The sequence below is a fragment of the Aureococcus anophagefferens genome (assembly GCF_000186865.1).
Source record: "Aureococcus anophagefferens unplaced genomic scaffold AURANscaffold_12, whole genome shotgun sequence".
In the NCBI taxonomy this organism is placed as follows: domain Eukaryota; class Pelagophyceae; order Pelagomonadales; family Pelagomonadaceae; genus Aureococcus; species Aureococcus anophagefferens.
Window position 1 is genome coordinate 474,670 of NW_008705572.1, and position 26,796 is coordinate 501,465.

General features: G+C 71.8%; 4 protein-coding genes across 4 annotated transcripts; 1 reads left to right on the forward strand and 3 right to left on the reverse strand.

Annotated features, from left to right (window-relative positions):
- Nucleotides 1-2,744: 2,744 nt before the first annotated feature.
- On the reverse strand, nt 2,745-3,575 carry AURANDRAFT_64893 (hypothetical protein; the record flags this gene model as incomplete). Its single annotated transcript, XM_009039817.1, has 1 exon — nt 2,745-3,575. The coding sequence occupies one exon, from the start codon at nt 3,573-3,575 to the stop codon at nt 2,745-2,747; it is 831 nt and encodes a 276-aa protein (XP_009038065.1).
- Nucleotides 3,576-7,546: 3,971 nt separating this feature from the next.
- On the reverse strand, nt 7,547-7,768 carry AURANDRAFT_27980 (hypothetical protein; the record flags this gene model as incomplete). The annotated part of the gene is made up of 1 exon (XM_009039816.1): nt 7,547-7,768. One exon carries the CDS (start codon nt 7,766-7,768, stop codon nt 7,547-7,549), a length of 222 nt encoding a protein of 73 aa, XP_009038064.1.
- A 2,126-nt stretch (nt 7,769-9,894) lies between these two features.
- Nucleotides 9,895-14,321, reverse strand: AURANDRAFT_59106 (hypothetical protein; the record flags this gene model as incomplete). Its single annotated transcript, XM_009039815.1, has 3 exons — nt 9,895-10,155; nt 10,266-10,560; nt 14,308-14,321. The coding sequence occupies 3 exons, from the start codon at nt 14,319-14,321 to the stop codon at nt 9,895-9,897; spliced, it is 570 nt and encodes a 189-aa protein (XP_009038063.1).
- Nucleotides 14,322-19,586: 5,265 nt separating this feature from the next.
- On the forward strand, nt 19,587-19,985 carry AURANDRAFT_5660 (hypothetical protein; the record flags this gene model as incomplete). The annotated part of the gene is made up of 1 exon (XM_009039565.1): nt 19,587-19,985. A coding segment is annotated over one exon (399 nt), but the record flags the coding sequence as incomplete, so codon positions are not given.
- Nucleotides 19,986-26,796: the final 6,811 nt, after the last annotated feature.

Sequence of the window (26,796 nt, forward strand, 5' to 3'; positions counted from 1 at the left end):
GCCGGGGGTGGGTAGGAATAGCCCTGGGAATAGCCTACTAGCCGGGCGCGCGGCTGCCAGCCGCTCGGGCCCTACGTTACCCCCGCCCCCCGCACAGCTCCACGAGGATGGCCGCCGCCTGGGCGTCCGACGCGCCGAAGTCGAGGTGGTTCCAGTCCGACGCGAGGTCCCAGATGGGCCGCGCGACGGCCGTCGTGTCCAGGAAGGGCACCGCGGCCGCCGCCGCGAGCGCCCGGAGCTCGTCGTTGTACGCGTCGATGAGGAACGGCGTGCGCCAGTCCGTCGGCGGGCACTGGAGCTGCTTGTAGCCCAGGGGGATGTGGTCGATGGACCGGAGCGCGACCGTCGCGCCGCCGTCCCGAAGCCGCGCGAGGTCCTCGACCACGGGCCGCAGCTCCGCCGCCCAGGCCTCGGCGCCCGTCGGCGCGCCGCCGGGCCAGCCCGCGGCCCACTGCCCCAGCGCGACGACGACGAACCCGCAGCTCGCCAGGTCGTGCTTGAAGTAGTCGCCCGGGAACTGCGCGTCGACGTGCTTGAAGTCCGTCGCGCGCTTCTCGAGGCGCAGCGTCCCGTCGCGGACGCGCGCGCGCCGCGCGAGGCGCTCCGCGGCCCAGACGAGCTTCCGCGCGTGCGAGGCGCCGACGAAGCAGACGCGGCTCAGGTTCCCGCCGCGGTCGAGGCCGCACGCGTCGGGCCAGCCCGCGACGTCCGGGTCCGGCCCCCCGCCGGGAAAGGCCCGGCGCGCGAACGTGCCGTTGTACCAGTCGCGGGACGTCTCCGCCGCGCAGCGCGGCGTGTGCACCGGCCGCGGCTTCGCGGAGCCGTCGTCCTTCCTCGGCGCGACGACGCAGTCCGGCCGCTGGAACCGCGTCGGCCGCGGCCCGCCGGCGAGCCAGAAGGCGCCGGCGGCCGTCGCGGGGAGCGCGGCGACGTAGGGCTCGTGGACGGCCGCCGGGACCGGCAGGCACCGCGCTTGGAAGTCCGCCGCGTCGCCGAGTTCCCAGCCGCAGCCGAAGTGGAGCACCTCCAGCGCGTAGTCGCCGGCGACGGGCGCGTCGACCGCGGCCTCGAAGACGCCGGGACCGACGCGCCGAAAGGGCGGCGCGAGGAGCGCGGGGCCGGACCAGCGCGCGAAGAGCCGCGCGCCGTCGCACGCCTCGACGCGGACGACGGCGCGCGCCGCGTCGTGGGCGACGCGCGTCACCCCCCGCCCGTCCCGCAGCCGGAGCTCCGCGAGCCGCCGGCGCGGTGTAAGGTCGTCGCAGGGCCAGTGGAGCAGGCCCGACGCGAGCGCGTCGCCGCGCGGCGCGTCGTCCGGCGCTCTTCGGGCCCCCGCGCGCGTGACCACGTTGCCGTCGACGACGTCGGGCGCGGCGCAGGCCCAGGACGCGTTGGAGCCATAGAAGGTCGCCGCGCCCTTGTGGTTCAACAGCCAGCCCTGCTCCGGGGCCGCCGCCGCGCGGTTCGCCGCGACGTCGCGCGCGAGGAACTTGCCCGTGCGCAGGGGCCCCGCGGGCCCCGGCAGCGCCACGGGGAAGTTGCGCTTCGGGTTGTCGAGCACCTCGAGGAAGCCGCAGGCCCAGCACAGCGCCCGCGGCCGGCCCGGCGCGTCGCGGAGCACGTGCGCGACCGGCGCGGCCGCGCAGCCCCGGTCGACCGCGTCGCTCGCGGGGCTGCGCCGCATGGCCTTGAGCACGGCGCCGCCGGCGGGCGCCTGGTCCAAACCCTCGGCCGCGAGCCACGCGCCGACGGCCCGCTCGTAGGCGAAGGAGCAGGAGCCGCCGCCGCCGCACGCGGGCTTCGTGCAGTTGAAGCCGAGGGGCCGCGGCCCGTCGTCGCCGGCCATGGCCCGGAGAAACAGGAGCTGGAGGGCCGCCTGGTCGTAGGCGTGGCAGTTGCGCGGCCGCAGGTCGCCGCAGGCGCCGAGCCACGCGTCCGCGAAGCCCGGCGCCGCGCCGCCGCCGCGGACGAAGAGCGCGCCCGCGTGGAGGTGCCGGAGCGCCGCGACGGCGAAGGCGCGGTCCGCCGGCACGCCGTCGAGCCAGGCCTCCAGCGGGAAGGCGGCGAAGAGGGGATTGACCCAGACGTCGTGGTCCAGCAGCGCGAACCACGCCGCGCGCGGGAACTCCGCCGCCGCCGCGCGGAGCATGAGGGGCTTCGCGAACTCCCAGCGCGCGAGGCCGCGGCGCCGCAGCTCCGGACCGAAGCGATCGACGCAGTAGAAGGCGAACCCGTAGCCGTGGGCCCGCGCGTAGAGCCGCTTGCTGAGCGCGAGGTCCACGGACGCGTCGTTCGCGCCGCGGCGCGCGCCCGGCAGCGCCGCGCGGTCCGTGAAGCCCGTGACGACGACGATGGACTCGGGCGTCGGTTTTTGTGGTGCCAGCGACGCGAGCACGGGCTGGCATCGGACGCGCGCGTGCGATGCGTTCGTGGCCTCGCGGACGAGCGCTCCGCGCCGCTGCTCCGTGATGCTCGCGTCGCGCAGCAGCGGCGACGTCGCCTCGTCGCGCGGCGACGCCGCGCATGCGTACGCGAGCAGCAGCGCGATGCGCTGCATCACGGCGACGAGCGTCTCACATCGTCGAGGCTGCCCCTCGAGCAGTTGAATGTTCACTGAAACCGAGGCCAACTTAGGCCTCCGCCTGAGCCTACCCCGGCGGGGTCTTCGGGTGCGCACCCCCTTCAATAACTAGTCCAACTTACCTACCCCGGCGGGATCTTCGGGTGCGCACCCCCTTCAATAACTAGTCCAACTTATCCATCTTCGCCTGGAGCCGGTCGTAGAGCGGGGCGAGGAACGCCTTGCAGTTGATCCAGTTCATCATCGCCGTGCTCGACCAGCCGCCCAGGTGGGCGAAGTTGATCGTGCGCACGCGGCAGTGGCCGCCGTCGACGTCGTCCGCGGCGACCGCGAACGTGTTGAGCGCGCGGACCTTGCCCTCGGGCGGGGGCACGCCGAGATCGTTGAACTCGGAACCGCCGGGGCGCGAGCGGTGGAGGACCGACTTCGAGACGAAGAGCCGCTCGGCGGGGTCCATGGCGTTGAGCACGACGAACTCGCGCGGCAGGAACGGCGGCGGCAGCGGCGCCTTGGCCTCGGCGACCTCGAGCCGCGCGTCCGCGTTCCCCCAGCCCGCGGAGAAGTCCTCGAGGTACTCGCCGAATTCCTTGGGGTCTGACATGGGGTTGATGACGAAGAAGCCCTCCGGCGACGTGAGGAGGCGGATCGTCGCGTCCGCGGTCGCGTTCTTTATAACGCCGGTCCCGCGCGTGACGAGCACGCCCGAGCGCGCGAAGGCGCCGGCGTCGATGCGCCGCGACTCGACGGTCACGCGAGCCGACGGCGAGGAGACGCGATGCCAGCCGTCCGAAGCCCAGAGGGCGCGCGCCTCGGCGAACATGACGGCGGCCATGTCGAACGCGCTCGTGGCGTCGTCGATCCAGACCTCGCCGTCGACGTACAGCTGCCCGACCACGTCCGCGCCGCCGCCGCTGCCGCCCCAGCCGAGCGGCGCGAGCAGGAAGCCCACGAGCGGCACGAGCGCGAGCGCGCAGCACGCGAGCGCGCGTCCCATCGATCGGGGCAGCCTCGCTTCAACGTTCACTTCAAGGAACGAGTGTGCACGAGTGAGTAACGAAAGAAAGCAAGGCGGGGCTCAGCTCCGCGTCGGGAGGCGCGAGGCCCGCGGGATGACGATGGCGCCCGGCGACACCGGCGACGGCGGCTCGGGCCGCTGGAGCTCGCGGCTCCCGCGGCTCCCGCGGCGCCGCGCGTCGAAGCTCCGCCGCTTCGGCGGCCCGCCCGGCGCCGGTGCGCCGACGAGGCGGCTCGCGCGCTGCTGGCGCCGGGCCGCGCGCTCGCTCCGGTCCGGCGACGCGTGGCGCGCGGCGGAGCGCTCGGAGTCGCGGCTGTCGAGCGACGAGAACGAGCCGCGGGATCCGCGCGACGCGCGGCGCCCGCGGCGCTGGAGCGCGTCGCTCAGGAGCATGTCCGGGCCCGAGTCGAGGTACGGGGCGGGGTCCGTCGACGACCGGAGCCGCCCGTCGAGGGGGTCGCCCGCGTCGCTGCCCGCGCTCAGGCCGCTCGACGACGTCGTCGTCGGCCGCCGGTCGAGGCTCGTGCGCCGCTCGTCGGCGACCTTCCGCGCGAGCGTGTCGAGCACGGGCATGGGCTCGGACTTGAGCACCTCCGACGCCCAGCGCTTCATCTGGCCGATGCCCACGGTCCGCTCGTCGACGAGGCGGTCGCTGCTCGACCGGCGGACGCGCGCGGGCCGCCCCGCCTCGCTCTTGAGGAGCTGCTCCGTCTTGGCCAGGCTCATGAGGCTCTCCATGGTGCCCTGGAGCGAGCTCCGCCGCTCGAGCATGACCTCGGCCTGCTGGAAGACCTTGGCCTCCTCCTCGACCTGGCGGTACGCGGGCAGCGGGCTCGTCCCCGCGCCGGGGCTCGCGTCCCCCTCGAGGTCCCGGGCGACCTCGTCGGCGGCGTCCTGGAGCATGCGCGACGACCGCCGGATCGTCGTCTTGCTGAAGACGGCCTTGGCCTTGACGGGCGGCGCGATGTTCCCCCGCGTGCCCTCCTTCAGCTCGGGCTCGACCTCGATCTTGAGCTTCTCCAGGCCCTCGGCGAAGTCCTGGAGCCGCGCGCCGGACGCGCGCCGCATGCGCAGGTTCTCGACCTTCTCCTGCTTGAAGAAGTCCTCGAGCTGGTCCAGGGTCTGCTCGAACTCCTCGACCTCCGACTTCTCCGGCGGCTTGTAGGTGCCCATGCCCGCGTACTCCCCGAAGGACCCCCGCCGCTTCGGCCGCTTCGGCCCCTCGACGCGGTCCGGCATGGCGGGCGCCCCCCGCCCCCGGCACGTCGGGGTGACGCCAATCACCGCCCGCTCCCGGCTGGCTTCTCGGCCGGGCTCTCGCATATATGCGGTATCTTTACGAAACCACAATCGGTGCTGCGGTCGATGTTTCACGGTAACAAGTTCGTGTGACGATGGGCTAGCTCATTGATGGTGCCCTTCGCTTGATCGCTCCGCAGGCCGCGCTCGAGGTCCGCCGCGTCGTCGCGCTCGTAGGGCAGCACCGCGGCCGACGGCGGCCATGCGCTGGGTCCTCGAGGACGGCTCGTCGCGCGAGGGCCCCTGGGAGGAGCCCCTCGACGCGAAGCGGCCGGCGAACGCGACGTCGGCGCTCTGCCCGGCGTCGAAGCTCGTCTGGGCCGTGCCGACGCAGGAGGGCTTCGCGCTGCAGCTCAACTCGCTCGTGTCCGTGCTCGCGCTCGCGTACCACCTCAAGCGCGTCGCCGTGCTCATGCCGCTCCTCGCGACGGGCCCGCACTACCGCGCGGCCGTCGCGACGCGGCGCATGGCGCCGACGTATCGCATGAGCGCCTTCGTCGACCTGGAGAAGAGCCTCCGCGGCGACGCGTTCCGGGGCGTGCGCTACGTCCACTTCGACGACGTCGCGGCGGACGTGCCCGCGGAGGCGAAGTGCGTGTCCTGCGCGGGCGCGCCGCCGCGGCACGTGCGCTGCGCGCGGGGCTGGGACTTCGGCTGGTGCGACCGGCGCCGGGTCGCGCGGACGCGCAGGGCCAAGTGCGCGGTCCAGTTCGGCGGCGGCCGCTGGGCGCGCGAGTGCGGCTTCTGCGTCTTCTCCGCGGGCTTCACGCCGGGCGTCCAGCGCGCAGAGCCCGCGTGGAAGCGGCTCCGGAGCCGCCTCGTCTTCGCGGAGCGCTTCGAGGCGGGCGCGGCCGCGTGCGCGCGCGCGGTCCTCGGCGGCGCGCGCGGCGGCGCGGCCGTCGACTACGTCGCGTTCCACATGCGCCGCGGCGACAAGAGCCACACGCTCGACAGGCACGGCCTCACCGTCGCCGCCGTCCTCGACAAGGTCGCGGCCATCGCGCGCGGGCGCCGGGTCATCGTCGCGACGGACGACCGGTCGAACGGCACGGTCGCGGCGATCCGCGCGCGCGGCTTCGGCGTCGTCGACGGCGCGACGCTCCGGACGCACGCGCCGGCCGCCGACGACCCGCTCGGCGCCTACCTCGTGGACCTCCTCCTCTGCGTGGGCGCGACGACGTTCGTGGGCACGGCGACGCGCGACAACAAGTCGAAGCAGTTCGAGCTCATCAAGGCGCTGCGCATCGGGCGGGGCTTCGACGTGAAGCGGGACCACCTCCTGCAGAACCTGCCGCCGGCGTAAAAAAGTTGTCGAGGTTCCACCTTGAACTGTACTTGCATGCCAAATATTAATCGCTGCCCCGACCGATGGGGAGCGCGCAAAACAGCTCTACGCCGGCGACCGAGACGGTTCGGGAGCTCTCGAGCGATGTCTGGGAGACGCACGTGGATCCGGCGACGGGGGACCGCTACTTTTTGAAGCCGAGCACGGGCGAGTCGCGCTGGCCGTCGCAGATGGACGACGCGGCGATCATCGCGTCGTCCGGCGCCAAGAGTGTCGCCCTGGCGCCGCAGTCCCCGGCGAAGGAGAAGGCGGCCATCGCGCGGCTGCCGGCGAGCGACGTCGACGGGCTGCAGGCGGCGCTCCGCGCCGAGGGCGTCTGCGTCGTCAAAAACGCCTTCGGCGCCGACGAGATGCGGCGCTTCGCCGACGCCTACGCCGCGCTGCTCGAGGACTGCAAGCGGCGCCTGCCGGACATGACGTGGGAGAAGCGGCGCCACAGCTACCTCGGCCCGTCGGCCCTCTTCGACAAGGAGCTCTACGAGGGCGTCGAGTGGGGCTCGCTCGACGGGAAGGACCAGGTCGTGTGGATGGGCCCCGGCCGCTTCGACTTTGGGCTGGGCATGGACGTGGGTGTGTTCGCGTCCGACGCCTTCCAGCGGCCGCCGGGCGTGCGCGAGCTCCTGGACCGCGAGCTCCGCGAGGACTACCACGCCTACACCGGCGGGCTGCCCTGCGAGTCGGGCGCGAAGCCGCCGGGCCGCTGGCACCGCGACGTCAACAGCCTCTTCGACGACCAGGCCCTGGACGTGAAGCTGCCGCCCTGGTACTTCACCATGCTGGCGCGGCCGCGGCGTCGCTCTCGCGTTTTCGTCACGCGCCGCCGCGCCGCCCGACACCGCGCCGCCGCAGGTGCCGCTCTGCCCGATCCGCGACGACAACGGCCCGACGCAGTTCTGGCTCGGCTCGCACCGGCGGCAGCTCGACGCGCTCCCCGACGACGCGGCCCCGGACGTCGCGGCCGTCGAGGCCGACGTCGGCGACGCGGTCCTCTTCGACGGCAAGGTCCTCCACCGCGGCGGCGCGAAGCGCACGGACGAGGCGCGCCACGTCCTCTACGTCGTCTTCAGGAAGTGCTGGTACACGGACGAGGCCTACCCCGTCGACGCGACGCGCGTCGGCTGCCCGGACGACGGGGCGAAACGCCCCCGCCGGCGCGCGATGCCCGCGGTCCTCGCCGCCGCCGCCGCGCTCGCGCTCGCGCTCGCGTTCGCGGGGCGGCGCGCGGCGAAGTAACGGTCGATTCGCGGAGGACCGACGCGGCCCCGTTTCGCGGTCGCTTCGAGCGTCGACGGTTTTTAGTCGCGCCTTAGACGAGGAAGCCGAGCGTGTCGCCGTTGTTCTTGGCCTTCTTGACGAGCAGGCCCTTGGTCTTGGTCGAGGCGCCGACGAAGATGCAAAACTCGTTGATAGCTTGCGAGTGTAGCGAGATGCCCTTGCCCCGGATCTGGTCGAGGCCCTTGTCGCCGAGGAGGATCTTCCCCGCGTAGACCGCGGGCGAGAAGATGCCGAACTTGGCCATCGAGCCCATGCGCACGGTCAACTCCGAGCCGCCGCGCGGCCTCCGCAGCGGCTGCGCCGGGAGCGCGGCGCGGCGAGGAGAGGTAAACGAGGACGCAACGCCGAGGCAGAGGAGCGCGAGCGTGCGGAGGGAGAACATGGGTGCGAGGGCCGCGCGGCGCGGTGGAGGTGGCGGTGGCGGTAGGGGCGGCGCGGCGGCGGTGGCGGCGGCGCGGCGCGGTGGAGGTCGGCGGCGGCGGTGGCGGCGTAGGTGGCACAAACTTGAGGGGGCCGAGTCGCGCGATCGAAGCCTCAGCCCCCAAAAAAGGGCCAAAACCAGCGTCTTCAGTCGGGCATGCCATCCCAGAACCAGCTCCGTCGGGGCAATCTCGCCGTTCACAGCTCCACGGAGGACTGCGCCTCGGCCCGACGACGTAGCTCGACGCATCGTGCCAATCCCCAGCCCTGGCGGACGGCGCCCGGCTGCCGATTTTGGCCAAAATTGAGGCTTGCCACAGACGACGAGTATGGCGACCCCGGCATCGGAGGTCTTCGTGCAGAACGACAAGGGCACGGAGTACGTCGGCAGCGTGACGTGCTCGTCCATGAGCTTGCCGCCGAAGATCGTCTTCGACGAGTACTCGCGCGACCCCGAGGTGCTCGCGGCGAGCCGCTGGAAGGAGCGGCTCGAGTGGGGCGGCCGGTCCGTCGCGCTCGCGCCCTGCGAGGGCAAGGTGCCCGGCTTCCAGGCCTTCCTCGCGGGGCGGAAGAAGGCGGCCATCGCGACGTGCTGCGACGCGTCCGGCGAGCCCTACGCGGTGCTCGCGCTGCTGCCCGCGCCGCCGTCGGGCTTCGCCGGCGGAGGCCTGCCCGCGGCGTGCTTCGGGTCGCCCGACGGCGGCCGCAAGCGCGCGCGGCCCGAGGAGGACGGCGGCGACGCGGAAGCGCAGGTCCACAAGAAGCTCCGCGTCGACCTCTTCCTCGGCGGCGATCGCCGCGCGGCGCTCGTCGCGGGCCTCCCGCGGTGGACCGGCGACGCGTCGAAGCGCGCGCACGAGGACGCCATGGTCTTCCTCGACGAGCGGGGCGGCAGCGTCTACTTCCAGGACGCGCGGCGCAAGTACAAGTTCTTCTGCGGCGCGGAGGGCCTCGCGCTGCTCGCGGGGCTCCTCGAGCGGACGCGCGTCGTCATGGCGAAGAACGAGGAGCTCCTGGCCCTCATGGACCCGCGGGAGTCGAAGCAGCTGTTGGAAGAAGGCAAGAAGATCTACGGCGAGAAGCCGAGCCTGCGCAAGTTCGACAAGAAGAAGGGCGACGGCCTCAACGTGACGTGGAGCGACGCCGAGTACGCGCACGTGGGCTTGCAGACGCAGTACCTGAAGCTCAAGTCCTTCCAGCGCTTCACGGAGACCTACAACCTCGTGGCGCGGGCCGCGGGCCGCGACGCGACGGCGCGCGACGTCTTCCTGAAGACGCCGGAGCTGCGCGTCGCGTCGCTCGGCGGCGGTCCGGCGTTCGAGGTCGACGCGCTCCGCGAGTACGTGCTCGCGCACGCGGAGGCCGCGCCGGACTTCCGCCTGTACTCCATCGACCTGCAGCCGGGCTGGAAGCCCTACGCGGAGGCGCTCGGCTGCGCCTTCGCGGCGCCGTTCGACGTCTTGGAGGCGTCGCCCGACGACCTCGTCGCGGCCGCGGGCGGCAAGCCCGTGGACGTGCTCCTCGTGTCCTACCTGCTCATCTACTGCACGTCGGACCGCACGGCCGACTTCTTCCACAACCTCCTCGCGCGCAAGCTCGCGAAGGTGCTGTTGATTTCGGAGCGGACGCACGACCAGGACATCGTCAAGCTCCTCGAGGCGCGCGGGCTCGCGGTCATCCCCCTCATGCCCCAGCGCAACGGCAACGACCAGCGCCAGCTCCTCGTCCTCCTCGCCGAGCACCGGCGGCCCCTCAAGGGCGAGGCCGACGCCTACCCGGACCCCGTCTTCCCGAACGTGCCCTTCGCCCGCGGCACCTAACTCGACCGTTCTCGTGTGTAGCGTGTTCTCAACGCCGAGTTCAGCCAACAAAAATCCCCGAACGCGCATACGTCATCGAGGGTCCTAGTTTGCCGAGCGGGTCGGCCGGGGTGAGGCGCGCGCGCCGCGCGGCGGCCGCTCACTTGCAGCAGCCGCTCTTGCCGCCGGAGCCGCCGGATTTGAGCTTCTGGCCCCCGGCCTGCTTGCCGCCCTCCGTCGGGATCCTCGCCGTGACCTCGCGCGCGATCGTCGTGAACGTCTCGGCGACGTTGACGTCGTTCTTCGCGGAGGTCTCGAGGAAGCGAACATTGTACTCCTCGGCGAGCCGTCGGCCCTCGTCCGCGGACACCTGCCGCGCGGACTCGTAGTCGCACTTGTTCGCCACGAGGATGCGATTCACCTGCGGGGGGGCGCGCGTCGCGGGGCCGGGCCGGCGTCGCGGCGTGGGGCGCCGCGCGTCCGCGCCTGGGCGTCGGCGTGGTCCGCGATCTGCGCCATCCAGGAGCGCACGGAGTTGAAGGTGCCCCGGTCCGTGATGTCGTAGACGAGCACGATGCCCTGCGCGCCGCGGAAGTAGGACCGCGTGATCGTCCGGAACTGCTCCTGGCCCGCGGTGTCCCAGATCTGGAGCTTGACGCGCTTCCCGTCGAGGTCCACGGTCTTGATCTTAAAGTCGATGCCGATGGTCGTGATGAACGTCGACGAGAACGTGTCGTTCGCGTAGCGCAGCAGCAGCGACGTCTTTCCCACGGCGGAGTCGCCGATCATCAGCAGCTTGATCTGGAGGTCGTAGGGGCGCGACGACCTAGGACGGGCGCTCCGCGCGCGCGCGGGCCGGGTCGAAAAAAGGAGGGGGCTCGCGGAAAGCCCCGGGACGCCGGAGGCGCGCGACGTCATCCCGCACGCCGCCGCTCCGTCACGGGGGGAGGGACGGTCGGCGCTCCGCGGGTCGAGGGAGGCGCGCAGCGAGGACCGGCGCGACGACGGACGGACTAGAGGACCGGGCGCCGACGACGGGCACGCGCGACGGGCGCCGAGGCGACAGGATTATTTCCTGCGTCGTGGAGAGCGCAGGGCTGCCTCGCGATGCACTTTCGAAATGGTGCAAGAAGCAGCAAATCAAATCACCGGGCAGCCGCCCCACTTTTTGATTCTCGGGGCATGCCCAACCAAGTCCGCAATCATGTCGAGCGCGTTCAATCCCTTTTCGTGGTCGCAGCGCGTCTCCCGCGTCTCCGCGTGCAGTCCAAAACCTGGCAGTCCAAAACCTGGCAGTCCAAAACCTGGCAGTCCAAACACACCGCGCCGCGCAGGTCCCGCAAGCTCGCATGCCTCGCCTTCGTGTCGCTCGCCACGACCATCTTCATGGCGGGCTCCGCGGGCGCCACGACCTGGACGAGCTACTTGTGGAGTAGGAAGGACGAGGACATCACGGTGGAGGTCTCGCTCTGGCACACGTCGTCGACGACGGTGCACACGGGCGACGACGACAACGAGTCGGACTTCGTCATGGTCCGCAACGCGATCGACGACGACTTCGTGAACCTCAAGGCCATCAAGGCCAACCGCGGCACGACGCTCGCGGCCATGATCATCGGCTTCTTCCCCACGGTGTTGTACGCATACGAAGCGGTCACAAACCGGCGCCTCGTCAAGTGCGAGGCCGCGTCGGGCGCCGCGTGGCTCCTCGCGGGGCTCATCGCCTTCGCGGGGAGCGGGTACTGGGAGGCCCGGGCCAAGAACAACCCCTTCATGAAGGAGAACGACGACTACGACGAGGAGATCCCCTGCCACTTCGGCTGCGACCTCGAGTTCATCGCCGCGGCCATGTCCATCGCCGTCGGCGGGTTGATGCTCGCGTACACGCGCGTCGCCGTGGAGAAGAACTACGCCAAGCCCCCGACGACCGACGCGCCGCCCAAGGAGGGCCTCGCCGGGGACACCGCGGTCTAAATTTGATGGAAGTGCACCTTGAAGATCAAACGATCCGAAACGGCTATCGACGAATGTTCACGCATAGGTGACGCCGGACGCTCTGGGCTCCAGAGGAGCTCCGCCGGTTTCTTTCGTCGGCGCGCGCCGACCCCGCGGGTCGCCATGGCCCTGGCGATGATCGGGGGCCTGCGGAGCGCCATCGGGTCGAAGATGGCCCAGCTCAAGGCCGCCGCCGGCGACGCCCAGCGGCGCGACGACGGCTACGTGAGCTTCGGCGACCTCGAGCTCGGGGAGCGCATCGGCGTCGGGGCCTTCGCGTCGGTCTACGCGGCGACGTCCCTGAGCACGCGGCGCAAGTACGCCGTCAAGGTCGTCGCGCTCCGCGGCGGCGGGCGCAACGCGGCCAAGGACGCGGCGCTGCTCCGCGCCGAGGGCCGCATGCTCCGGACGCTGCACCACCCGAGCGTCATCTCCTGCTACGACGTCGTCGACGACCCGGGCGAGCGGTCGTCCATCGTCCTCGAGCTCTGCGAGGGCGGCGAGCTCCTGGAGCGCATCGTCGAGTCCGCGAACCACCACTTCTCCGAGGCCGGCGCGCGCCAGGCCGCGCGGACGCTCCTCAGCGCCGTCGCCCACATCCACGACCACGCCATCTGCCACTGCGACCTCAAGCCCGAGAACCTGCTCCTCAAGTCGAAGAGCACGGACTACGACTGCAAGGTCGCGGATTTCGGGCTCGCCAAGGTCCTCAAGGGCCCGAACGCGCTGGGCCTCGCGTCCATCCAGGGCACGGACGAGTACATGGCGCCCGAGGTCTTGGCCCTCGAGCGCACCAAGGGCGCGCCGCGCTACGGCCTCAAGGCCGACGCCTGGGCCTGCGGCGCGATCGTCCACGCGCTCCTCTTCGGCTACCTGCCCTGGCCCACGAGCGACCGCAAAACCATGGTCGACGCCATCCTCGCGCCCGAGGCCCTCGAGTTCTCCAGCGACGAGCGCACCAAGGTCTCCGCCGAGGCCCTCCACCTCGTCGCGGGCCTCCTCGACCGCGACCCGACGCGGCGCCTCGGCGCGCGGGACGCGCTCGCGACGGCGTGGTTCGACCTCGACGCCGCGCCGCTCAAGGCGCGGCGCCTCGTCGGGTCGACGAACAACCTGCGCGAGGCCCTGGACATTCGCAAGTGGCGCACGCTCGGGGGCCTGCTGCCGCGCGCCGAGTCGCTCGACGAGATCACCTTCGAGGTCGAGGCCGCGTCGTCGCGCGGCTCCGAGGACGTGGGCCCGGCGGCGCGGTCGCCGCCGAAGACGGCCCTCGTCGGCCGCTCCGAGCTCCAGTCCTTCCGCGACTCGCGCCGCGCGTCGGACGCGGCCGCGGCGGCCGCCGCGCGGCGGCCGTCGTTCCGCGGCGAGGTCAGCCTCCGCCAGCAGGTCCTCGGCGCCGCGGCGCGCGCGTCGTCGCGGCCCCTCGACGCCGCGTCGTCGACGTCGTCGACGAACTCCGCGCGGCGCAAGGTGTCGTTCCGCGACGACGCGCGGCGACCGTCGCGCGGCGACGACGGCGCGGCCGCGCCCGCGGCCGGCGCCGGCGGCGACCCCGCGGCCGGCGGCGACCTCGCGGCCCGCGACTCCTGGGAGCGCGAGGACGACGACGCCGCCGCGCGCGCCGCGGCGCCCGCGCCGCGGCCCCGGCCCGGGCGGCGGCAGCGCGCGACCGTCATCGTGCCCTGGCTCGGCCACCTCCAGACCGGCGGGCCCGCCCCGAAGCTCCACCTCGACATGTCCGGCATCAAGCCGTCGCCGCCGTCGAGCCCCGCGGACCGGCCGCCGCCGGACCACCGCCGGCTCTGGCGCAAGGGCGGCGGCGGCTCCACGCCGCCGGGCAGCCCCAACGACGCGCCGCCGCCGGACCACGCCAAGAAGCACCTCTCGAGCCCCGACTCCGTCACGGAGAGCGACGCGGGCAGCGAACCCCGGAGCGCGTAACGTTACTTTTCGAGTGGGGCGGCTGGGGAGGGGGGGATAGTTCGTGGGAACTTTAGTCTGTGGGAACTTTAGATTGAAGTTTAAAGTCGCCAAGGCCAAGTACGACTCGCCCGCGAGCAAGCGCAGCATCCCGGGCTCGGGCGACGACGCGGCGTAAAGACTTAGGCTATGCTCGCGCGTCGAGGCCCGCGAGCAACTCTATGGCTCCCTCGTGGCCCTTGGCAGCGGCGCGCTCGAACCAGTATCTGGCTTTGCCGAGGTCGACTTCCGTGCCTTCTCCGTCCCTGTAACACATGCCAAGGTTGAGCTCTCCCATGGTATAGCCTTGATCAGCCGCGAGCGCGTAGTACCGGAACGCTTCTTCGAATTTCTTCGCAGAATAAAGTAAAATCCCTACCTTGTTTTGTCCGAACGCGTCGCCCCGATCTGCGGCCGTGCGAAACAGCTGCATCGCCTTCTTCTTATCCAGCTTGACGCCACTTCCATTCTCGTGAAAAAAACCAAGTCGTACCATAGCGTCCACGTCCCCGAGCTCCACGGCGCGCTTCCAAATTTTTGCGGCTTTCTTGTCGGATTTCACGAGGCCCAATCCACCGAAATGGTACGCACTTCCCAAAGCCGTAATCGCTTCCGGCACCTCGTTCTCCACATGGCGGCGAAGAAGCGCGAGTTCTTCCGCGGGATCATTTGGGCACGGTAGACGACAGAGGGGACACGCGTCGAAGCCGATCTTGTCCTGGCACGATCGGCAGACCCTCCTGCAGCAGCAGGTGCGAAACACGAGCGGAGTATTCACGTCCCACTCCTCGAGGCAGATCGGGCACCGCGACCCAAACCGCGCCGACGCCGGCTCGGGCTCCGGGTTCGCCTCGCGCCGCGAGCGGGCCGCCTCGTGTTCCGCCGCGATGCGCGCGCGGACCTCGTCGGCGTGCGACCGCGGCGCGGGGCCGTAGAACACGTCCCGCGGCGGCGACGGTGGGGGCGTCGGCGCCTCGGCCCGCGCCGCCTCCGCGGCCTGGATCTTCTTGCAGACCTTCCGATGGCCCCGGTCGCGCCAGTCGATGCGTTGGCAGTCCGTCGAACAGTAGGCCGTCGTGCCGCAACCTTTACAGGGCCGGGCATCCTTCTTCCCGCAAATCGTGCATATGTTGAGCGCCAGCTTCGTACGGGTTTTTCGCGCCTCGTACTCTCGCTTCTTCTTGATCAATTCCGGGTCCATGGCCTCTGACGCGCGTCCTCTCGCTCCTCAGGCGCAAAGGCAAAATCGCTCAAAATCTTACCCAGGCCTAAGCCCACCCCTACTTGAGTAGAGCATCGCGTTCATGTCGATCTCCGTGCCCTCGGCGGCGGCATCGTCGTCCTTGCGCCAGGCGGGCTTGGCGTTGAGGAATGCGAGGCACCAGACCGCGAAGGTCGGCGCGGAGCGGAACGCGGCGACGACGACGCCAAGGCCAAGCACGACTCGCCCGCGCAACTTAGACGGCGCCGCGTGCCTCTGCTATGTTGTCCCTCACCGCGCCCGGCCACGCGCGTGGACCCTTAAGCCGCGCTAGTCCTCGATCTCGACGAGCGACGACCCCAGGTCCGCGAGCTTGGCGCGCGCGTCGTCGTAGCCCTTGCCCGCGGCGTTCGCGAGGAGGCGCTTCGCCTCGCGCGTGTCCTGCGGGACGCCGCCGGCGCCGTCGAGGTGGAGGTCCGCGAGGTGGTACTCGGCCTCGGCGTAGCCGCGGCCCGCGGCGTCGCGGACGAGCGCGACGGCCTCGGGCGTCGGGCCGTCGCTCGCGATGGACAGCGACAGGAAGAGCACGGTCTCGGCGTTGCACTTCGTGCGGACGTCGTGGTCCTGGGCCGCGGCGCGGCGCCAGAAGGCCAGGGCCTTGGCCTTGTTCTGCCTGACGCCGTCGCCGTCGTCGTAGGCGTACGCGAGCGAGAAGCACGCGTCCGCGTCGCCGAGCTCCGCGGCGCGCTTGTAGAGCTTCGCGGCCTTCTTGAGGTTGACGGCGATCTCCCAGTTGCCGGCCTGGTACGCCCGGGCGAGGTGGCGGATGGCGACGGCGTCCTCGCGCTCGACGTTCCGCCGGACCATCGCGAGCTCCTCGGCCATCGTCGTCGGCTGCGCCGCGAGGCAGAGCGGGCACTTGGCCGTGCGCGACACCAATTCGTCGTGGCAGGCCATGCAGATCGTGCGGGAGCAGCACGGCCGGTAGCCGTCGTTCTCGTTCACGTCCCACGCCTTGAGGCACACGGGGCACGCGCCGGCGCGCTCGTAGGACACGGCCGCGGGCTCGGGCGCGGCGGCCGCCGCCGGCGCCTCGGCCGCGCGCGCGCGCGCGGCCCGGAGCCGCTCGCGCTCCGCGACCGCGCGACCGCGACCCGTCGTCTCGCCGCCGGGCGGCGCGGCGGCGAGCGGTTCGGCGAGCGGCGCCGCGTCGTCGGCGTCGTCGTCGGAGGGGACGCTCGCCGTCGGGCGCGGGTCGACGACGCCCGGGGGACGCTCGGCGACGAACCGGGGCGCGGGCGCCGCGCCGTCGTCCCCGAGGCGGCGGCGGCGGCGGTCCGCGAGCGAGGGGCCCTCGGCCGCCGGCGCGCGGGCGCTCGGGGCGAAGTAGGCCGAGAAGGCCGACGTCGCCGCGGCGCCGAGCGCGGGGGGCGCGTCGACCGCGGGGGGCGCGTCGACCGCGGGGGGCGCGTCGACCGCGTCCTCGACGGCGACGGCGGCCTCGGGGTCCGCGGCCGGCGGGTCGGCCGTCTCGGCGATCGCGGCGGCGGCCTTGTTGCCGCGGACGAAAAACACTTCGCCCGTTTCCAGGTCTTCTTCGTAGTAGCCGTCCTCAGCGGGAGGCGGGGTCGACGGAGTCGGCGGTGTTGGCGGAGCTGGAGGAGGTGGCGGCGGAGGCGGCGGTGGTGGTGGTGGCTCTGTCATGGTCGTGGGTTTGTGACTCTGTACGACGCGTGTGTCGATGGACCAGGTGTGTCGGAAATCGCCGCGGCGCCGGTCTCGATGGCCTCCCTTTAGAGGCTTTGGTCGAAATCGGCGAGTGTCCACAAGCGCCCAGCCAGACCCAGCGGTGCCACCTGCAGGCGATGTCGTCCTCGGGCAGGCTTGAAAAGGACTTCTTCGTCTATCGCGATGGTGTTCCTAAGAAGGCTCGACCCGCATCTTTTTTTTACGCTCTCGATCAGCGCCCGATATTAGAGAAGAAAGGCCTCTCCCTCGGCCACATTGGCGCGTCGCGGCGTCCGACAATTGACGGCTGTCCTCGGGCGTGACGCCTCCAATTCTCGCAGGTCGAGTACTTGGCCAGGCGTGGGGCACTGTGGCTCCCGACTATAAGGCGGAACTCGAAGAACGTGCCGGCGAGGACAAGCGTCGCTACGATGCCGAGATGAACTTCGCCGCGCAGTCTGCATCGCATCTTGACTCGCCGCTCTCTTGGTTACACCCGTCCATCGGCCCGCGGACCAACGAGGGTGACGGAATTTGGAGCGTGGATGCTGCCGATGACGCTCGGCTTGATCTCCTGCCCCGACGACGCGACAATCCCGACCCGGGATGTTTTTTCCCTAAGCCCAGCGCTTTCTTCACAGTTGGTCTGCCGAGTTGCACCGTGAAAAGCGGCGATAAATGTTACTATGAGGTCACGATCTTGGCCACCTCCGAAAACTCGCAATTTGGATGGGCGCGCCGGGGCTTCGAGGTGGGCTCAGAAAATGGTTGCGGCGATGATGCCTACTCCTACGCCTGCGACGGCCATCGGCGCAAGAAGTGGCACCAGGCAACAGCTCGAGACTGGAACCCGGACGCATCGTGGAAAGTGGGCGACGTCATCGGCTGTATGCTCGACCTCGACTCCCGCGAGATTTGCTTCTCCGTCAACGGCGCCTACGACGAGCCCGCGTTCCGCGACATCTCCGTCGGGAGCGCCTACTTCCCCGCGCTCACGATGGGCACTGGTATGGTCGCGATCAACGTCGGCGCGCGCGCCTTCAAGCACCGGCCGGACGGCTATCGCGCGGTCGACCCGCCGCCGCTGCTGCCCGATTCGATGCTTGGTTGCCTGTCTGATTGTTTCCCGACCTTGAATGGTCCAACGCCGGCTCCGAAGCCGCTCACCGGCGCGGCCGCGCTTTTGGAGACGCTGGACAAGTTCAAGGCGAAGAACGGCGGGGTCGACGACCCGTATTACGCAGCCATGCGCAGTGCGCTCGAGGAGCTGGAAATCGGGAACGCGAGGAGGGGTCGTAATCCAGCTGTCCAGATTACTATTTGGTACTAATTGTGTTTTCGTGCTTCCTTCGAAACACGACGTCCGCGGCCGTGGACGCGTCGTCGAAGCTCCAGACGAGGAAGCCCCGCGTGAGCAGCCGCCGGTGGCGCCGCACGCCGACGACGGCGTCGGCGAGGCGCTCGCCCGCGCGGATGAACCGCGCGCGCGGGTGGAGCGCCGCCGCGGCGCGCCACTCCGCGTCCCAGGCCGCGAGGAAGTCGTGGACGGCGTTGCCCGGGACGCAGTCGTGGATGAAGGACTTGGGGAGCACGGCCCGCAGGTCGAGGGGCGTAAAACCGTCGCGCAAAGCCGCCTTGGACGCGAAAAATATCAGCGCGTCGTACTTTGGAGTGCCGTCGCTCCGCCGCTTGAGCACGTTCACGGCGTGGAGCCGGCCGAAGCGGTCGCAGGTGCCCTCGACGACGACGGCGTCGGCCGTCGGCAGCGCGGACACGAGCGCCGCGTGGGCCCGGTCCGCCTCGGCGGGCGAGTAGTCCTGGCGGAGCACGTTCATCGCCCGCACGACCCGCGCGGCGGGCGGCCCGTCGGCCCGGGCGAGCGAGCCCCGCACGTCGAAGCCGCCGCGGTGGAAGGTCACGCCCGCGGCGCCCGGCGCGTCCCGCGCGACGCGCACGCGCTCCGCGGACTGCTCGAGGCCCACGGCCGGCAGCGCGGCCGCGCGGTCCCGGCCGCTCGGCAGGAACGCGCGGAACTGGCGCGCGCTCTCGAGCGTCGTCGTCGGGCTCGCGCCGTAGCCCACGTCGACGAAGGCCGACCCGTCGAGCGCGCGCGAGTCGATGGCCGACCGGTAGAGCGTGAGCACCGCGCGGTCGACGGGCCGCAGGCGGCACCGCGCCGTCTTGCCCTTCGTCTCGAGCGACTTGGGCGCCGTCGCTTGGTGCCATTTGAGAGCGGCTGCCGTCGTGAGGAGCGCGACGAGGCTGCGCAGGCGACGCGCCATTGCGTGTTGCACGTCTGCGGTGCGGTGAGCTGTTGCACACGCAGATGATGCGTATGAAGTGTGTTTGAGCTCCTCACGCGCTACGACTGCGGCGCGTCGCAGTGTCAACGGTTGGTACCGGTTCTAAACGTCTTCACGCGTTGCGAATACAGCGTTCACGCGCAGCGAACTCTGCTCACGCACCATCATCGATGATGTCAACAGGGGCAAACGAGACTGCATCATGTTCCCGCGGCAAAAGAGGGCGGTGACATGGCCTCCAAAATGGTCGCCTTGCTGGCGCTCATGACCCAAGCCACGGCGTTCACGGCCCCGTTCTTCGACACGTCCGGCCGGCTGCAGCGCACGACGGCGCCGCCGGCGCCCGACCCCGCCGCGGAGACGAGGTATGTGCCCATCTACAAGGGCGAGGTGCTCATGGACGACGCCGGCGCGAAGCTGCTGGAGGAATCGGCCGCGGCGCCCTACGCGGCCCAGGACGGCTGCGTCGTCGCCTGGCTCGGGTCCGCGACGGAGGGCGCGCTCGCGCCGGCCGCGCCGCGGAACTACTGGCTCCTCGAGCTCTCGCATCTCGAGGACAAGCCCGAGCACCTCGGCGAGTGGGCGCCCCTGCGCAACGCCGGCGGCGTCGGCGGCCGCGGCGTGCTGAGCTCGAGCCCCGTGCGCGTCGCCGACGACGTCGCCGCGCTCCTGGGCACCGCGCGGGGCCTCGCGGACTGGCACGCGCACAACGGCTACTGCGCCTCGTGCGGCGGTCCGACGAAGCCCGCGCGCCACGGGCGGAACCGCCAGTGCGTCGACTGCGACACGCGCGTGCGGCCGCGCCTCGACCCGTCGGTCATCGTGCTCGTGACGAACGAGCGGCGCGACCGGTGCCTGCTGGGCCGCGCGAAGGGCTGGGCGCCGGGCCGGTGGTCGACGCTCGCGGGCTTCGTGGAGTTCGGCGAGTCGCTGGAGGAGTGCGTCGTCCGGGAGATCGCGGAGGAGGCGGGCGTGGCGCCGGACCGCGCGTCCCTGCGGCAGGTCGCGAGCCAGCCCTGGCTCTTCCCGCGGTCGCTCATGGTCGGCTACGAGGCCGTCGTCGACGACGCCATACCCCTCGCGCGCCAGGAGGACGAACTCGCGGGGCTGGCCTGGTTCGACAGGGACTACGTGCGCAAGCAGGTCGCGCTCCAGGGCGACGACGACGCGCCGGCGACGCCGGGCGACTTCCACGTGCCGAGCCGCGTGTCGCTCGCGCGGACGCTACTCGACGGCTGGCTCGACGACGCCGCCGCCGCCGCGCCGGCCGCCGCCGCCGCCGCGCCGGCCGGGGCGCCGGCCGGGGCGCCGGCGACCGTCGAGGCCGCGCGCGCGGCGGCCGTCGCGGCGACGGAGGCCGCGGGCGCGGACTCGGCCGAGGCGCGGTCCGCGTGGGATTTGGTCGACGACCTCGAGAAGCAACCGGCGAGTTTCGCCTCCCTCGAGGAGGAGTGCGCCATCGACGACGCCGACGAGAAGTGCCGCAAGCTCGGGCGCGAGCTCGCGGAGCTCGACGCGCTCATCGCGCAGGGGCCGGGCAAGTCGCGCGTCCGCGAGGCCGCGAAGAACCTCCTCCGCGAGATCGAGTCGGGCTACGACGACCAGATCTTCAAGAAGTAACTCGGCGTTCGTGTGTGGTTTAGCGAGCGTATTTAGTGCAAGGGCGACGTTACGGCGTCCTCCGGCGGCGCCGGGGCCTCGCCGACGTCGACGTCCGCCGGCGCCGCCTCGTCGTCGCCGTCGTCGTCGTCGTACTCGTCGATGATGGCGGCGACGGTGGCGAGCTGGGCCTCGGAGAGCTCGGCCTCGAAGTCGGCGAGGAGGTCCATGAGCTCCTCGTGCGAGAGCGACCGGAGGTCGTCGTCGCCGAGCGCGCGGAGGTGGTCCAGGATGTCCGCGTCGGCCGCGCGGCCCCGGCCCGTGACGCGCTGGGGCGACGTGAAGAGCTCGCGCGCCCAGCCGCTGCGGTGGATGACGCTGTCGCCGCGCTTGCCCGCGGCCGCCGGCGCGACGGCCGTCTCGGGGATCGCGGCGGGCCGTTTCGGGGCGCCGCCCGTCGACTCGAAGACCTCCTCGGCGCCGCGCGGGACGACGACGGGCCGCTTCCTCGGGGGGTTCCGCGCGGCGGCGGCGTCGCCGGGCCCGTGGAGCGCGTCGAGGCGCCGCTCCATCTCGGCGACGACGAACTCCGGCGACGCCTCGAGGACCAGCGGCAGGCACTCGGCCTTGTTTTCCGTCGCGTTGTCGCAGAGCTTGCGCAGCGGCGTGCGGCCGGCGCCGTCGCGGACCTCCGTCGCCGCGGCGTTGGCTCGGAGCAGCTCCGCGAGGAGGGCCGTGTCGACGCGCGCGTTCGCGCAGAGGCAGTGGAGCGGCGTGCCGAGCTCCAGATGGACGCGGCGCGCGTTCTCGGGGCAGCCCGCGAGGAGCAGCCGCAGCAGCTCGGGCGTCACGGAGCTGTTCTCGCAGAGCGCGTGCAGGGGCGTCAGGCCCCGCGCGTCCGCGACGTCGGCGTCGTGGGCCTCGAGGCAGAGGGCGAGGTAGTCCGTCGTCAGCGGCTCCGTGCGGCAGCACTCGAAGAGCCGCGACTCCGCCGGCGTCGCCTTGACGGGATCCCGCCGGCTCCCGGTGCGCACGGCGCCGTCGCGCACGCACCGCGAGAACGCCGGACCCATGGTTCGTTTCGAGCGTCTATTCGTCGAACTTCTCGGCGTCCATCGTGGATCTGGGAACGGGCGCTTCAATTTTGACTGCACTTAAAAAGATCGCAAACAGCATCGGGCTGCATCTCGGTGGTGTATACTTGGCTCCCCGAAAGATGGCCTCCTTCGCGGAGTGGGTCCGCGCTCGAGATGCGAATGCGAGCGAGGCGCCGAGTTCGGGACCGCCGGCGGCCCTCCGCGTCGCCGCGAGGCTTTCGGAGTTCGAGGTCGACGGCGCGACGGAGACGTCGAAGCAGTTCAACTGGCTCGTCGACACGCTCGTGCGCGAGGAGGCGGAGCGCGCGAGCGTGCGGCGCTTCAAGTTCGAGGCGGACCAGAAGCGGGCGCTGCTGGCGCGGCTCCTGGCGCGCTACTGCTGCCGCGCCGTCGTCGGCGCGGAGTGCACCATCGCGCGGACCGACGGCGGCAAGCCCCACGCGTACCCCGTGCCCGCGGCCGCGGCGGCCGCCGCGCCGAACTTCAACTTCAACGTGTCCCACGAGGGCGACTACGTCGTCGCCGCGACGGAGCCCCGGGCGCTCTGCGGCGCCGACGTCTGCAGCGCGGACCACCTCTGCCGCGCCGGACCGCCGACGCGCGACCAGCTGCGGAACCTCGCGGACGCCTTCGCCGCCGACGAGTGGGCGGCCGTCGACGCCATCGACGACGCGGCGCTGCGCTTCAACGCCTTCAAGGTCCTCTGGAGCTGCAAGGAGGCCGTCGTCAAGGCGCGCGGCGACGGCATCGTCTTCGACCTGAACCGCGTGTCGTTCCTCGCGGACGACCCGCCGGGCAACGCGCCGCCGCTGCGCCACGTCGCGCCCATGGGCTACCCCTTCCGCAGCGCCCTCGTCAAGTTCGACGGCGTCCCGGACCGCCGCTGGCGCGTCGACGTCGACGTCCTCGACGCCGCGCACGTCGCGTCCGTGGCCCGCGGGCCCGTGGCGGCCATGAAGGACAAGGCGGGCCGCTTCCGGTCGACGATGCGGGACCCGGCCCGCGGCGCCGAGGACAGCGGCGCCTGGCGCGCGGAGCTCGCGGAGCCGCGGCCGCCCTTCACCGTTCTCACCGTCGCGGACCTCGTCCCGCCGCGGCGCCGGGCCGAGTACGACGCGCTCTGCGGCGCGCCCGCGCGCGTGACGCCCTGTTAGAATACGCGCGGTCGACCAGGGGGGCATGGCTTCAACATTCGCCGCAAGGACCTCGGTTAACCTCGGTCCGGTGAGCTTTTGTCGAGGCAGCCCGCACCGTCCATCGTCCGCCGCCGCGCCGCCGCCGCGCCGCCGCGGCATGGCGGCGTGCGCGATGCGCGCCTGGGTGCTGGCGAGCTCCGCGGCGACGGCCTGCGTGCTCCACGGCACGGACAGCGGCGTCTGCGACTTTCGATTGGACCCAAAGTTCAGCGACGCGGCCAACGGCTGGACGCTGCGGGACACGGCGGCCTACCGGCAGTACCACCTGCCCAAGTGCCAGCGCTACGTCAAGTACCCGGCCTGCGTGCCCGAGATGGTGAAGGTGAACGACACGGGCCCGGAGCGGGACCTGTGGGAGTACGCGGGCCGCATCGAGCCCGACGTCGAGCACCCGCTGGGCCGCTTCTGGAACCACACGATCCGCAACAAGGACGCCTGGGTCTTCGAGAAGACGGAGCAGATCATCGACGAGCGGCTGGGCAACGAGACGTCGAGCGCGCTCATGGCGCGGCAGGAGAACCACTTCGGCGAGGGCACGTGCGAGGGCAAGGACTGGGAGGAGCGCTGCAAGGACTACCCCGTCTGCGCCGCCGGGACCCACAGCGGCTGCGTCGGCTACCCGATCCAGCCGCGCATGGTCATGAACCAGGACTGCCAGAAGGCCTTCGAGGCCTACTTCTGCTTCATCAACTTCCCGCGGTGCTACTGGGACGACACGACGAACGAGATGAAGTCCGTCGCCCTCTGCCGCACGGCCTGCAAGAACTTCTTCAAGGCCTGCAACTACGACAAGTCGCTCTGGCGCTGCGGCCGCACGGAGTTCTTCAACGGCAACTTCGCGGAACGGCTCGAGGACTACGGCCGCTACATGCGCGACTTCTTCCCGGGCCAGCCCTTCCGCAACTCCTTCAAGGACCGGGGCTATCGGAACATCCACGGCCGCTGCACGCCGGGCCTCCCCGACGCCGCGGCCGCGACGTCGCCGAAGCGCGCCGCGGCCCTGGCCCTCGCCGCGGCGGCCTACCTCCTCCGACAGTAAGAGGGACGCTTGGGGCTCGGCGGTGACGGGGTCTCCGGGCTCTTAGCCCAGCATCCAGCTCGAGCGAGCGCTAGCATCCCTACAAATATGTGAGGTTCACTTGAAAACTACAACAAGCAAAAGAAGTAATCGTTGAGATTATGGCAGCGCGCCCGCCGATGCTTTGGTCAGAAAGCGTTTAGACGATGGGCAGCCCCGAGGGGCGGTGGCGCGAGAGCGGCGGCGGCATCGGGCAGATGCTGGCGGCGCGGGCCCAGGGGCTGAAAATCCCCGAGGGCGACGCGCCGCCGACGCCCGAGGGGTCGCCCCAGGCGTCGCTGGCCCGGGCGCCGCGGCCCCGGAGCGCCGGGCTCCGGCGCGCGGCGCCGCCGGGCGACCGGCGGTCGCCGGCGGCGCGGCCGGCGAGCGCGGCGGCCGCGCGCGCGTCGCCCGCGCGGCAGACGTACGGGCCGCCGGCGTCGTCCGGCGGCGGCGCGCGGCCCGCGTCCGCGCCGGCGAGGCGGCGCGCCGGCGGCCACCTGCTGCGGCGCCAGCTGGAGAACGCGCTCCTCGAGGACGAGCTCTTCACCATGAACGACCGCCTCACGTTCAGCCGGACGCGGAAGGACGACATCATCGACATCCACCGGAGCCACAAGCAGCGCCTCGGCGGCGTGATCTCGTCCGTGGACCAGTTCCCGAGCCCGGACTGCTGGGAGTACAAGAAGTACCGCAACGACCTGCGGCGCATCATCCTCGGGCGCGGCGGGCTGACGCCGTACACCGTGCGCAAGGAGCAGAAGCCGACCCTCGTCGAGGACCTCAAGAAGGCCCACCACGTCCACTGCCGCCGCGTGCGCCAGGCCGCGAGCCGCATCGACTCCGCGCTGTCCGCGGGCTGCGAGTCGACGCGCGCGCGGAACAAGCAGCGCAACGCGCGCGAGGCCGCGGGGCCCGTCGCCGTGCTCCTCGACAAGCTCGAGACGGCGCGCCGCGACCGCGAGGCCGCGGACAAGCGGCGCCGCGACGCGGACCGCGACATCGCGACCATGCCCCTCTTCGGCGGCCTCGTGGGCTCGGGCCGCAAGGCGCCGCCGAAGCAGCCGCCGAAGCCCCGGCCGGACGCGGGCCCGCCGTCGTCGCGCGCGTCGCCCGTGCGGCCCCGCTCCGCCCAGGAGCGCCACATGCTCGCCTACGAGCGCCGGAGCGACGTCATCCTCTACGGCAAGGTCGTCCACAACCCGACGGTCCTGCCCCGGCGCCTCCGCGACACGGAGAAGGTCCAGCACAAGCTCGAGCGGGAGATGGCCGCCGTCCACGCCGCGCGCGCGGCCCAGGTCGCCAGCTAAGGGCCTCGGCGGGGTCGGAGCCGCGTCCGGGAGCCTCGAGCGAAGTCTCGAGCGAGGCCTCGAGCCGTACGTGCACTTCAAGCACTTCTTCATCTTTAACCCGAGGGCAGCCCCCAGCTCACCGCGGCCTTCGCCTGGATCCGCGGCGGCGCCATGACGGCCATCAACGCGGCGCTCCAGTCGTTCAACGCGGCGTGCCCGAACCCGAACCGCGCGACCCTCGAGCAGTTCGAGGCGCTCGTGGACACGGTGTGCGCGGAGGCGACCAAGGAGGAGGCCATCGGGAACTTCGAGTACATCCAGGCGGCCCACGCCTGCGTGCTGTCGACGCTCGACGAGGCCGGCGACCTGCGCGAGCAACACCCCGACGGCTGGCGGCGCCTGAAGGCGCGCGTGCTGAGCGTCGAGGGTTCACTCGAATACCGCAAGGCCGCCCTCCTCATACAGACGCTCGAGGGCGACATGGACGCCGACTCCTACAAGGCCTTCAAGGTCTGCGCGGACTTCGCGGTCGTGCGCTACCGCGAGGTCGCCGAGCTCCAGCGGGCGCTGGGCGAGCGGGACCTCCTCGCGCGGTCCCTCAAGGTCCTCGGCGAGGCCTGCCTCCTCGCGCCCGCGCGCCGCGGCGACGCCGCGCCCGCGCTCGAGGAGGCGCTCGAGCTCTTCAAGGCGCTGCCCGGCGACCACGCGGCGGACGTGGGCGCCATCGAGGGCCACCTCTCGAAGCTCCGGGCCCCGCCGCCGCCGCCGGCGGCCGTCGAACAGGCCGCGAAGGCGCCGTCGCCGGGCGAGAAGAAGAAGAAGGGCAAGAAGAAGAAGGACGCCAAGGAGCCCGACGCGGCGGCGGCGGGCGCCGCGTTCCTCGCGGCGACGGAGTTCGTCGTCGTCGTCGTCGGCGACGCGGAGTGCGCCGAGGGCGCCTGGGACATGGCCGCCGTCCGCGCGTCCGAGGCCGCGCCCGGCGCGGAGCCGGGCGGCTTCCGCGTCGGCGGGGCCTGCACGCCGCCCCTGCCCCTCGCCGGCCGCGCCGACGACGCGAGCATCTACCTCGTCGCGCTCCACCGGCCCCGCGCGACGCCGCCGCGCGATTGGCGGGTGCTCGCGCACGCGGGGCATCGCGTGACCGTCGCGCAGCTCCGGGCCCAGGCGCCGATGACGCCCGTGCGCAGCGGCTGCTCCGAGCCCGAGCACCCGGTCTGCTTCGGCGTCGGCGACGGGGCCCAGGGCCGCTGCGTCCAGTTCGCGTCCTTCTCCTTCGACGACGCGATCCTCGCGCTCGCGTCCGAGGAGGTCGCCGGCTCCGCGGCCGACGACGCGGGCTCCGCGGTCTGGCGCGTCCTCGCCGCGAATCCTATCGCAGAGTTCTGCGCGCGGAGCCTCGTCCGCGACCTCAAGGACGCGGAGCGCGCGGACGCGGCGGAGGCCTAACGTCGTTCAACGTGACCGTCAACGTAGTTCGCTGACGATTGTGGCTACGATGGCCGAATCATCGACGTAAAGCGACGCTGCCCTCACGGACGCGGAGCGCGCGGACGCGGCGGTGGCCTCACGTCGTTCACTTGATCGTCAACGTAGGGATCCCTAGTTCGTTGACGATTGTGCCACATTATAATATTA